At 61.3% G+C, this 11,203-nt stretch overlaps 1 protein-coding gene across 2 annotated transcripts; it reads right to left on the bottom strand.

Annotated features, from left to right (window-relative positions):
- Nucleotides 1–428: 428 nt before the first annotated feature.
- On the bottom strand, nt 429–4,487 carry LY6E (lymphocyte antigen 6 family member E). 2 transcript variants are annotated; one of them, XM_024741313.1, is made up of 5 exons: nt 4,412–4,487; nt 2,762–2,808; nt 1,936–2,046; nt 1,449–1,568; nt 429–1,360 (listed from the first exon to the last, which is right to left on the bottom strand). In XM_024741313.1, exons 3-5 carry the CDS (start codon nt 1,985–1,987, stop codon nt 1,140–1,142), a joined length of 393 nt encoding a protein of 130 aa, XP_024597081.1. In that variant the 5' UTR covers nt 1,988–2,046; nt 2,762–2,808; nt 4,412–4,487; the 3' UTR covers nt 429–1,139. The 2 variants fall into 2 exon arrangements, with proteins under 2 accessions (XP_024597081.1, XP_024597082.1); XM_024741314.1 differs by having other exon boundaries at nt 1,936–2,041.
- Between the last annotated feature and the right edge of the window lie 6,716 nt (nt 4,488–11,203).

The raw sequence follows: 11,203 nt of genomic DNA, 5'->3' as shown, positions 1-11,203 counted from the left end.
TCACCCACTTACTGAGCTCCTGCCCCCCTTCCCTACCATGCTTTGTGTCCTCCTCAGCCTGACTGGCCCAGGCACCCCATACCCAAGTCCCGGAACCCCGGTTGGGGGTGTCCCCTCCCCTCCTGCCAAACCCCGTCCCTCCCTCTGTAGGGTCCTGCCTTCCACCCAGAAGCAGGCTGACCTCTGCTAGTTTCTCTGTCTAGTCCAGTCCTGTCCGGAGGATAAACTTCCCAACCCTGCCCAGCCGAGGGCAGCTAGCTGTGGTCTCCAGCGACCCGCTTCCTCACTGCCTCCCAGTGGGCCTCAGGGTGGGGCCCGATCGCAGGGGACCCTCAGACCCTCTACACCTGCGGCGCTGCATCTCTGCTGCCCCCTCCCCCTCAGTAGGACCCTGATGGAAGGGACAGTCTCAGGCTGTGGACCACACCTAGAGCAGGAAAGGGTGGGAACATCTGTGTTTATTTGAGGCACCAAAGCAGGAGGGCTCCAGTGTGGCGGTGGAGGGAGGGGGCCCGAGAGCAGCTGGATTTCAGGGTGGGAGCGATTTCTGGGTCAGCAGCCTAGACCTAGAAACAGTGGAAGGCCTGTCTTCCAAAAGGCTACCCTTGAAGTGAGTGAAATGTGGTGTGCAGAGATGCCAGGGGAATGGGGTTCTGTGCTGGCACTCGGGGCTCTAGGGGCTGTGGATGCCGGGATCCTGACGCTTACTCCCATCCCTGCCCCCCGACACAGGCCGAGACCTGGCCACACACTCACCCATGCCCAGCAGGGCACACGGACCACACGCCTGTCCACACAGCACATCTTCTGCACCTGCGGGCGGACAGGGCCTGGACAGGGGCAGGCCTGGGATCAGGTGCCCCTCCCAGCATGTCCCTGGGACGTGGTTCTGACTCTGGGGCCCTCAGGCTCCGTTCCCAGGTTCCCCCTGGAAGGCTGACCGGGAAGTAAGGGTTAGCCGGCAGGTGTGTGGGTGCAGAGGGCAGGCCTGCCTGTGGGGACCCAGGGCCTAGAGGGTGGGCTCTGCAGGTGAGGAGTCTAGGGGAGGAGGCTTCGAGATCCTCTTGGGTCTGGGAGGAGCTGGGCTTTCCTTCCTTCCTGAGCTTTGGGAGTCTGGGCCGGGCACAGGGTCCCGGGGGTCAGGGGCCAAATCGCAGCAGAGCCGACAGCAGGCTGAGCAGGAGCCCGAGGCCCAGCACAGCGGCGCTGGCCCGCAGCCCGCCGTCGGCCGCACTGAAGTTGCACAGGAAGCTCTGGCAGCAGTGGGTGCCCACGGACGCCACACCGATATTGACGCCCCGGATGGGGCAGATCGGGGAGCAGCCCTTGTTCAGGGTGTAGCCGAGGTCCACCACGTTCCCTGCACAGAAACACGAGGTTGTGAGTGGAGGGGCAGAGAGGCCAGGGCGGGGGTGGGGGAAGCCTAGCTGCGCTGCGTCTGCGCTCACCGATGCCAGCGGATGCAGAGATGGTCACACAGTAGTTGTCTGTATCGGAGCAGACGGTGGGCTTCAGGCAGTACCAGTTGCTGTTCTCATTCACGCAAGAGAAGCACACCAGGGAGTGGACTGCAGAAGGAGGGATGCCTGTCTCATGCCCAGGAGTCTTCCTGTGTCCCCTCCCAGCCCGGACCCAGAGGCATGAGGACATCCCATCTTGTGCAGGCACTGACTGAGCGACTATGGTAGCCTGGGCCCGGGCTGGAGACCCAGGAGACAATGACAACAGACCCTGGCTCTGGAGGAGCCCCAGTGATGCCCCAAGTGTCCAGGCAGGGCTGAGGCCGCCAGTGGGGGCGGGGGTAGGAGGGACCGCTTCGCCGTGGGAGAGGAGCCTGTTAGGTGGCACAGAGTAGGTGACGTGGGCACCGCTCAGGAGAGAGTCCAGGAGGAGGACACAGCCTGCTCAGAGGCCTGGGGCCCCGGGGCACCTCACCTTGCTCCACACCCAGGAGGGCAGCCAGCAGCACCGGCAGGAAGACCTTCATTCTGGAGGGGACTGGCGTCCCGGCTGGGGTCTCACGAAGCCAAAGAAGTCAGCCCTGCGCTAAAGAGACAGCTCGCTGGAGGGCGGGGCTCACCCCCCTCGCGCAGGGCCCTGGGGCAGGGGCAGCGGCTTGCTCTTCCCAAGGGGGTCAGGGACACTGGCCCTGGGGGCAGCCTGGTGTCCCCACTTCGTAGATGGGGGAGCTGCCAGCTTCCAGCAGCAGGGCCAGAGCACAGAGGGTCTTTCTGCTCCACTGCCAACCTGCCCCTCACTCAGTGCAGACTCCCAGCTGAGGCCCTTCCCCAAGTCTGTAGCACTTGCTGCTTGGGGGGAGGGAACTCATTAAGGTTCTCAGAATCACCCAGAAAGGGAGGTCAAGGGAGTGGCCCCTGCCCATGGTCCGGGGGGTGTGGATGAGATAGGCTGGGACCTGGGATCCTCTATTAGAGTGCTTGCACCTGGACAAACGTCCCCTAGAGCAACAAGATACAAAGAAACTATAAGTGACTAAAAATAACTGTGCCCACGCACCGCGGGGCGACAGGGTACAAGAAGCCACAAACTACGTTTTTGAGGTGCTGGGAGCAAAAGCATGGTACTGCACATCATTCCTGCCCGGTACCCCCAAGGAGGGGACAGGCCACCTAAGCTATGCCTCCTGCCTGACCCACAGATCCGCCCCCCTTGTCACCCCATTTAAGGACTCAGTAGCTCCTCTCGGGAGCTGTTGGTTTTGCTTCCTTGTGCTGTAGCTCGAGCCCCAGTAAAGCCTTACCTGGAATTCTCGTCTGGCCTCTTAGCAATTTCTCGAGTCCAAGGGCCCTAGGGGGGGGATGGCGACCAGTAATATTATATGACCTATGTCCAGAACTTTCCAGGGGCCAGCTCTGTGCCTCACATGGGGACCTAGAGCTGGGCTGGGGGCATGAGGCCTATCTAGCTGAGCATCCACCTGGGCAGCTTCTGTGCTGGGGGAGGGGCTCTCCCATTCTGTGTTATTTAACGCTGAAGACGATGACCCCATACGTATCTGCTACTCCCCCCCACCCCTTCATGGCTGGGGGAGGCTCAGGGAGACCCAGCAGTGTGCCACCGGTCACCCCAGCGGGAACAGGCACAGGCTCTGGCAGGTGGCTGTGAGTCCCTGGGGGCTGTCCTGCACCAGGACCCTCCCTTGGGCATAGGTCCTTGGCAGTGGATGGAGAAAGCACTTTGAATGCGACCAGCTGGGGTTCTGGTTCTCTGTTTTGCTGGAGGCGCAGTGTGGGAGGAGCAGTCTGGTACCTTCTGCTGGGGACAGCCGTGGGCGGGCGGGGGAAGGGCTAGTCCCCAGGCACCGGGAGGAAGGAGAAAGCCAGGGAGAGAACAGATTTTGGGAGGGGCTGGCAGAGACCCTGAGAATGGGCTTCAGGTCTGGGCAGGGGCTGATGTCTTGGGGTTGGCAGCAGGAGCTGCAGACGTCCAAGAACAGCGCCGAGCCCACCTGGGGCCTCTTCCGGGATCCCGGCAGTTAGGGGGAAAGGAGCCTCGGTTTCCTCCTCCACAAAGTGAAGTTCCGGTGGGAGGAGCCCTGAGCTGTCCCGAAGGAAGCTCTGGGGCTCACCTCCGCGGTCACAGTCAGCATCCCCACCCTGCTGCCAGGCACCCCAACAAGTGCGCCCTGCTGGGCTGAGTCGGCACTGGATACTAATGTGTCCACATCAGTAGGGCCAGGCGGAAGGGAACCCGTGGGTTTGCGGGCAGGGCCATTCGGGACCCAGACTGTGCACTCTTCCTTCCCCCAGGCTCACAGGGCTGATCTCCGGGAGAGCCTGGCATTCAGTGACGCTGGGCCAGCAAGAGGGGCAGGAGCACGTCCTGGACCCCAGGGATGGAAGGGGCCTGGCGGCCCAGCGCAGGGGTCTGGGCTCCTAGGCACCTCATATACTTGCGTAATCTATGCCAACCAAGGTGCTTTCACTTCACCTCTTCCCAAGGCAGGCTCCCGTCCCCATGGTGACCCACCAGGGCATTTAACTCTCTCCTTCCTGCCAGCGCGCCAAGATCCCAGCCTCTTCAAGTCAGGAAGGCTGGCCCTTCCCCAGTCCCCATGTGAGGGGTCAGGGAATGGGCCCTAGAGTTGGGCGATGGGGCCCCGGCGCCTGCGCAGCCCTTGGCTACCCAGCCCGGGAGGGCGCCCGGCTGCAGTCTCCGCCAGCTCCCGCCCTCGTCCTTTGGAAATACTGGAGAGGGCCGGGAGGCTGGGAGGCTGGGAGTGGAGGCGAGGCGCCCAGGGGCCGGGGCCGCTCGCAACCCCGACCCCCAGCCTCCCGCAGGCCTCTCCCGCTCTCCCGCCTCCCTGGCGCCCCACACGCCCGCTCCCCCTCCTCGCTGGGCAGGGCCCCGTCCCCGCGCCCCCGCCCGCCCGGCCCGGGCCCTCACTCACCGCCGGCGGACGCAGGTCCCCCGCCCGGCCGCGCAGTCAAGTCTGCCCCTGAGCCCGAGCCCGTGGCAGCGCGCTCTCCCGGGCGGTGAGCCCGAGCCCGTGGCAGCCCGCTCTCCCGGGCGGCCAGGCAGCGCGCGAGCGCAGTGGGCGTGCGGGAGGCGGGACTTGGCGCCCAGGCCCCGCCCACCAGCCCCTCACCCCTGCGCAGGGGCCGTCGCAGCCGGTCCGTCTGGTACCCTTGGGCGGGGACGTATTGCGACAGCCCGGCCTGGCTGGGCAGGGGTGGGGGAGGCCCCCAGGTGGCCGGACACTTTTGAGGTGGAGCTCGGGGGAGGGGATGCGTCCGAGGAGGCCGAGGGGGCAGTACTCGGAAGCCCTTCTGCAGAGTGGGATGGGGCCTGCGAAGAGGCCTTCAGCACGCCACGCCCGAGCCAGGTGACAGGACGAGGGTGAGAGTGTGGAGGAGAGGGCTTCCGGGGCAGTGATTGCGGGCCACAGTGCCGCCCAGCAGGAGATCCGGGCCGCACCAGCGTCGTGACCCTCAGCCCAGGAGAACTCAAGAGCCCCCTGGGTGCTCCCCTGCAGACGGGGCTGGGTGCGGGGCGCGTCCTCACAAAGCCAGCCTGATACGACCCTCTCAGCGCGGAACCTAGCGGCCCCTGTTAGAGTGAAGCGGGCCGTCCTTAGTCTGACGCCAGTGCGTTTCCTGTGTTCTGTCTCCAGGTGCCATTAATTGCCTTTCAGCCAACGTTCACAGAGCACCCGCTGTGTGCGGCCCTGCGTCCCCCACTCCGGGCTTGTGAGCTAGGCTCAGGGGCCAGGCTCTGCAGCACCCCAGGCCTTGCTCCTGCTTCTCCCTGGCAGGGATGGAAGAGCCTCGCAGCCTGCGGGAGCTGGGGGTGCCAAGGCCTGACCGTGGGCGGGGGCTGCCAGGCAGAGCGCCCTTCCTTTACGTGTCACCGTCTGCTGGTTCCCTTCTCTTCGTGCAGTCCTCTCAGCGCCTGATGGGTCCCTGTAGATTCGCACTTCTTACTTTCACAGCACATTTCCTGTTGGAGCTGTGTTTTGCACCTGACCTTTTCTTGCAGCCTTTCTGGGTGGCATCTGCTGGTGGCATCTGCGGTGACAGTGGGGGAGGGCCCCAGGAGAACTGGCCTCTTAACTGTACAAGGGAGAGGGACTGAGGCAGGATGGCGGGGTGGCCAGGATGGAGCAGGGTGGGAAGAGGGATCCTGTAACAGGAGACCAGTCCCATGGGCAAGGTAGAGGTACACTAGGCACCATGCGATTATGCATTGATACGAGTGATTGTGTGCTGAGTGGGTTTGTTTGTTCAGAGTTCTGGGTCGGGTCACCTTCTCCTATGGTCTTCTCTGATGACCAGATGACAGGAGAGTGGGATAGATCAACTTGGACAGTCTTTGGGGGCTTTTTCCTTGGAAGCTGAAGGTGGGACTCTGTGTGTCATGAGATGTCCCAGCTGAGGAGTGATGACATCCTCAGGGTTACACAGCCCTGGGGCCCAGGGACATGCAGTAGGCTGTGGCCTTTGGTTAGCCCCCTTCTGGGTGTCACCTCTGGGGAGCAGGAACTGCCTCACCTCCGCCCCCTCCCCCTCAGCATAATCTGAAAACTGTGGCCGGGGGGACGTCTGGTTCCCCTGAGCCTGATGCTTGCTCTTGGCACACAGTCAGTCAGACTTGTCTGATGGGGGTGAGGGTGGGGTGTGTGTTGGGGGCGTGGCCAGATTAGCCTGCTGCGCTCGGAAGGCCACGGCCTTGAACACATGGCAGCCCTGGGAGGTGTGACTTCCTGGTCTGTATCCATGAGCTTGACATAGCCAGGCTCATCAGCCAGAGGCGTTTCCTGGGACCAGAGTGATGCCAGGGGGGCTCTCCTAAAAGGCCCACCACCCTTGGGGGGCCCACTCAGTCTCCCTCCTTCAACCTCGGGCTCTGGGAACTTGCCTGTCACCCACTGGACACCTGCTGGAACGGCCAGGTGTGTGTCTCCCCACTTCCAGGTCTAGTCATTCTGCAGACAGCTCTGCCTCTGTCTCTGCTTCCCTTCCTTCTGGCCTGCCTCGCCCCCCCAGAGCTGCCCACGCCCCCTGTGACCCTGCGGCTTCTCCTTTCCACACAGACCTTAAAATCTGACCTTGTGCTGCCAGTCCCACGTGTCACAAATCCCAGGAGGCCCAAATGCCCGGGCCAGCCCCCTGCAGTGCACCGGGGCTTGTGATGGGATGGGGCAGTTCAGGGGAAGCGTGGTGGGCAGGGGAGCAGACACACAGTGAGTCCAATGAGATACCTCTAACTTAGCCTCCCTATGCTGGGGAAGCAGGTCCGAACTTGCCAGGTGTGTCATCTCTGCCACCTGGGCCTCACATACACATCCTTCTAGAGCAAACATGACGTAGGACCGCCAGCAGGGGAAATTCGGTTACCTGAATCTCTCTGGCTGGGTGCTGCGTGATGACAGTGGCCACCCACAGTGTGCCTGGGGCGGGAGCCACTCGTCTTGTCATGGCCCAGAGTTCCGTAGCCACCGTGAGGTGGGTGCCTTTGGGTCACTCTGAACCTCTCCTCTCAGAAGCACCTCAGACACGTGGCAGTGGGTGGGATTTCTGGGCGAGCTTGGCTCAGAGCTGCAACTTTCTATCTCCCCTGGGCACGGAATCGCCCACCTCATAGGGTCTCAGGGGACCTGGCAGGCAATGACCTGGAGGGGCACAGGCACTCTGGAGCCCCGGGGGTGGACAGGAAGACGTGCTGGACACTTTGGCCAGGACCGGGGCATCCTGGCCAGCCACCTTGCTCCTTGCTCCATTTTACTGATTTTCCCTGCCTTGAGGTTGGGATTAGGTTTATACGGCCCCTCAGTATCCAGTGTTTTTAGTCTTTAAAAATATATATATTTATTTATTTATTTGGCTGCACCAGGTCTTAGTTGCAGCACATAGGACATTGCGGCATGCGGGATATTTAGTTGTGGCATGTGGGGCCTAGTTCCCTGACCAGGGATTGAACCTGAGCCCCCTGTCAGCCCTGGGAGGTGTGACTTCCTGGTCTGTATCCATGAGCTTGACATAGCCAGGCTCATCAGCCAGAGGCGTTTCCTGGGACCAGAGTGATGCCAGGGGGGCTCTCCTAAAAGGCCCACCACCCTTGGGGGGCCCACTCAGTCTCCCTCCTTCAACCTCGGGCTCTGGGAACTTGCCTGTCACCCACTGGACACCTGCTGGAACGGCCAGGTGTGTGTCTCCCCACTTCCAGGTCTAGTCATTCTGCAGACAGCTCTGCCTCTGTCTCTGCTTCCCTTCCTTCTGGCCTGCCTCGCCCCCCCAGAGCTGCCCACGCCCCCTGTGACCCTGCGGCTTCTCCTTTCCACACAGACCTTAAAATCTGACCTTGTGCTGCCAGTCCCACGTGTCACAAATCCCAGGAGGCCCAAATGCCCGGGCCAGCCCCCTGCAGTGCACCGGGGCTTGTGATGGGATGGGGCAGTTCAGGGGAAGCGTGGTGGGCAGGGGAGCAGACACACAGTGAGTCCAATGAGATACCTCTAACTTAGCCTCCCTATGCTGGGGAAGCAGGTCCGAACTTGCCAGGTGTGTCATCTCTGCCACCTGGGCCTCACATACACATCCTTCTAGAGCAAACATGACGTAGGACCGCCAGCAGGGGAAATTCGGTTACCTGAATCTCTCTGGCTGGGTGCTGCGTGATGACAGTGGCCACCCACAGTGTGCCTGGGGCGGGAGCCACTCGTCTTGTCATGGCCCAGAGTTCCGTAGCCACCGTGAGGTGGGTGCCTTTGGGTCACTCTGAACCTCTCCTCTCAGAAGCACCTCAGACACGTGGCAGTGGGTGGGATTTCTGGGCGAGCTTGGCTCAGAGCTGCAACTTTCTATCTCCCCTGGGCACGGAATCGCCCACCTCATAGGGTCTCAGGGGACCTGGCAGGCAATGACCTGGAGGGGCACAGGCACTCTGGAGCCCCGGGGGTGGACAGGAAGACGTGCTGGACACTTTGGCCAGGACCGGGGCATCCTGGCCAGCCACCTTGCTCCTTGCTCCATTTTACTGATTTTCCCTGCCTTGAGGTTGGGATTAGGTTTATACGGCCCCTCAGTATCCAGTGTTTTTAGTCTTTAAAAATATATATATTTATTTATTTATTTGGCTGCACCAGGTCTTAGTTGCAGCACATAGGACATTGCGGCATGCGGGATATTTAGTTGTGGCATGTGGGGCCTAGTTCCCTGACCAGGGATTGAACCTGAGCCCCCTGCATTGGGAGCACAGAGTCTTAGCCACTGGGCCACCAGGGAAATCCCCAGCGCTTTTATTTATTTATTTATTTTTTGCGGTACGCGGGCCTCTCACTGTTGTGGCCTCTCCCGTTGCGGAGCACAGGCTCCGGACGCGCAGGCTCAGCGGCCATGGCTCACGGGCCCAGCCGCTCCACAGCATGTGGGATCTTCCCGGACCAGGGCACGAACCCGTGTCCCGTGCATTGGCAGGTGGACTTTCAACCACTGCGCCACCAGGGAAGCCCCCCAGCGCTTTTAGTCTTTTCTTAACTGGGCCAGTTCCTGTCCGAGTATCTGCCCTCTAAAGACTTCTTGTCCCCAAGCGTGACCTTTTACAGACAGAGTGTAATTTTCTCAGAATGTCCAGAAGGTGGTCAGCCCCCGTGATCTGTCCTGATTTCTGGATTCTAACAGTCCACAGTTCTGACCAGGAGGAATTCTACCTAAAGTTGCCTGCACCCGTGTGTCTGGCTTTCTGGTGTGGTCATACCAGCGTTGGCTGGGACCTTGCCCCATGCACACCCAGGGCAGGGCTGGGCAGGTTGGGAAGGCCACAGGCTCCATCCCCACTCTCAGGGGGCGTGGTTGGAGTGAGGCCCCTGCAGTGGAGGCACATGGAACCCCCCCCCAAGTTCTGGCACCCCTCCCAGCACTTCCTGGGTCTCTGGTGAGAAATGGAATATTTCCTGCCTTATCAGTAAACAAAGGATGTCACAGTCATCAGCGATTTCAGCCCTCCCACAGGAGGCGGTGAGCCCTGAGGAAACTCAGGAAGGAAAGAATACCTGCCATCTAGCAGCCATCAGACTGCAGCCACTCCCTACGGGTGAGTCCTGAGGAAACTCAGGATGTGAAAACACAGGATCCTGGCCCCTGATAGCTGTGGTGCATAAAGCAATGATGTCAGTGAGCCCAGACTCTTGCATCTTCTCACACATAGAAAAGCGCTAAATTCCTTAACTTGGGATATCTGGTTTTCTTTAATTAACAGTAATCTTTTGACATTCAAACTACCTGCCCTGAGTTGCGAAACTTCTACATAACCTGGCTGCCCCCTTGCCTCCTCAGAGCAGTTCTCTCGGGGTTACTTGAGGTGCTGCCTCCCAGGCTTGAAGTCCTAAAACGTCCCGCCGAGTAAAACATAACTCTCAACTTTTAGGTTGTGAAAAATTTTTTAAGTCCTCACTGGGGTCACTCTGTACACCCTCCATGTTGCCCTGCTCCCTCTTCTAAGGCTGCCTGGAACGCTCTGAGCTTGCCAAGTTCTTTGAGCTTTGCAAACTGCCGATTTCCAGGGCTGCTTGCTTTTCCGATCCAGTTTGCCTCACAGCTTCTTGGGCAGCCCCTGTCCTGAGCACTGCCCAATGGGTAGAGGTGGATGCAGCCTTGGCCAAGTGTCCTTCTGCATGGCCCCTCACTGGCCTGCTTGCTCCCAGGTCCCCATGCTAGCCAGGCTGGGCCAGGAAACCAGGGAACGACCCCTTTGGCCCGTCAATCCTTATCCCCCCTTTAGAAGTCACTAGGCCTCCCTCCTGCGTGCCCTTCCCTTCTCCCGGCTGTCCTAAAGGAGGTCTGGGCACCCCTTGGGCCTGGAGTGCCCTCTGGTGCCAGGTGCTGGTGCCCCAGAGCCCTGCAAGGTTGGCAAGTGAGCCAGGAAGCGAAGAGGCCCAGGTCTTCCAGCACGAGACTGAGTAGCAACTGTGCTGGTGACCCAGCCCTCCACCCTCAGTCACACTTATCCCTCAAGGCTTTGTTCCAGCTGCCCCTTTAGTCCTGGGAGATATCAGACAGGTACAGGGCTCAGATGGGGGAAGCCTTCCATCTTGGTATGTGCCATGGGGTGGTGACACTCCCTGTAAAGAGAGAGAGCCTGGTGGGGGAGTGGGGGAGGGGAGCCCAGCAGGGCAGAGGCGTAAGTTGGCAGGTCCCCCCCCCCCGGGATGTGTGTATGTGTGTAAAATGTATCCGGGCTGTACTTCTAACTCAACGTTCTCCTGGCAGAGACTACTGAGGTTTGGGTGACGCACACTTTGAATTATGGGGGGCACATTTGCTGCTGGATGGCCCCTAGTCCTGTCCTGGGTCTGCATCAGGCGTCACCGGGCGAGGCGGCGGGTGTCCAAGCAGGGAGCCAGAAGCCACCGCCCTCGCGTCTGCAGAGGATGGGGGCTGACGGCGCCAACGGGGAGCGGCGGCTGGGGTGCAGATGGGGCAATCGCCGCTCTCGGGCATTTTGGTTTCATCCTGCGAAGGGAGGGACATACATCCACCCGCGCCGGGTGTCAGCTGCTGTCTGCCTTTGCACGGTGCTCAGGCTCGGCCTACGGTGGCGGCAGGGCCCAGGGCGGGGCCTCGGGAGGCGGAACGTGCGTGTCCCTGTCCCTGGTGCTCGCCGGGGCCGGGCTGGCAGGCGGCAGAACGCACGGGTCAGGGCGCCGCCCGCTTCCCCAGTCGGTTCCACTGGCGTCACGCACCCC

The sequence above is a fragment of the Neophocaena asiaeorientalis genome, unplaced genomic scaffold, assembly GCF_003031525.2.
Source record: "Neophocaena asiaeorientalis asiaeorientalis breed wild unplaced genomic scaffold, Neophocaena_asiaeorientalis_V1.1 scaffold177, whole genome shotgun sequence".
NCBI classification, from domain to species: Eukaryota; Metazoa; Chordata; class Mammalia; order Artiodactyla; family Phocoenidae; genus Neophocaena; species Neophocaena asiaeorientalis.
The sequence above is the reverse complement of the archived record's forward strand: the minus strand, read 5'-3'. Positions and strand labels throughout refer to the sequence as shown.

What these genes read in the sequence shown, in the direction of transcription:
- LY6E (XM_024741313.1), bottom strand. Translation starts at nt 1,987, where the DNA reads ATGAAGGTCTTCCTGCCGGTGCTGCTGGCTGCCCTCCTGGGTGTGGAG. An exon ending in CCTCCTGGGTGTGGAGCAAG is followed by an intron (nt 1,569 to 1,935) that starts GTGAGGTGCCCC and finishes CTCCTTCTGCAG; the next exon opens with TCCACTCCCTGGTGTGCTTC. An exon ending in CTCTGCATCCGCTGGCATCG is followed by an intron (nt 1,361 to 1,448) that starts GTGAGCGCAGAC and finishes GTTTCTGTGCAG; the next exon opens with GGAACGTGGTGGACCTCGGC.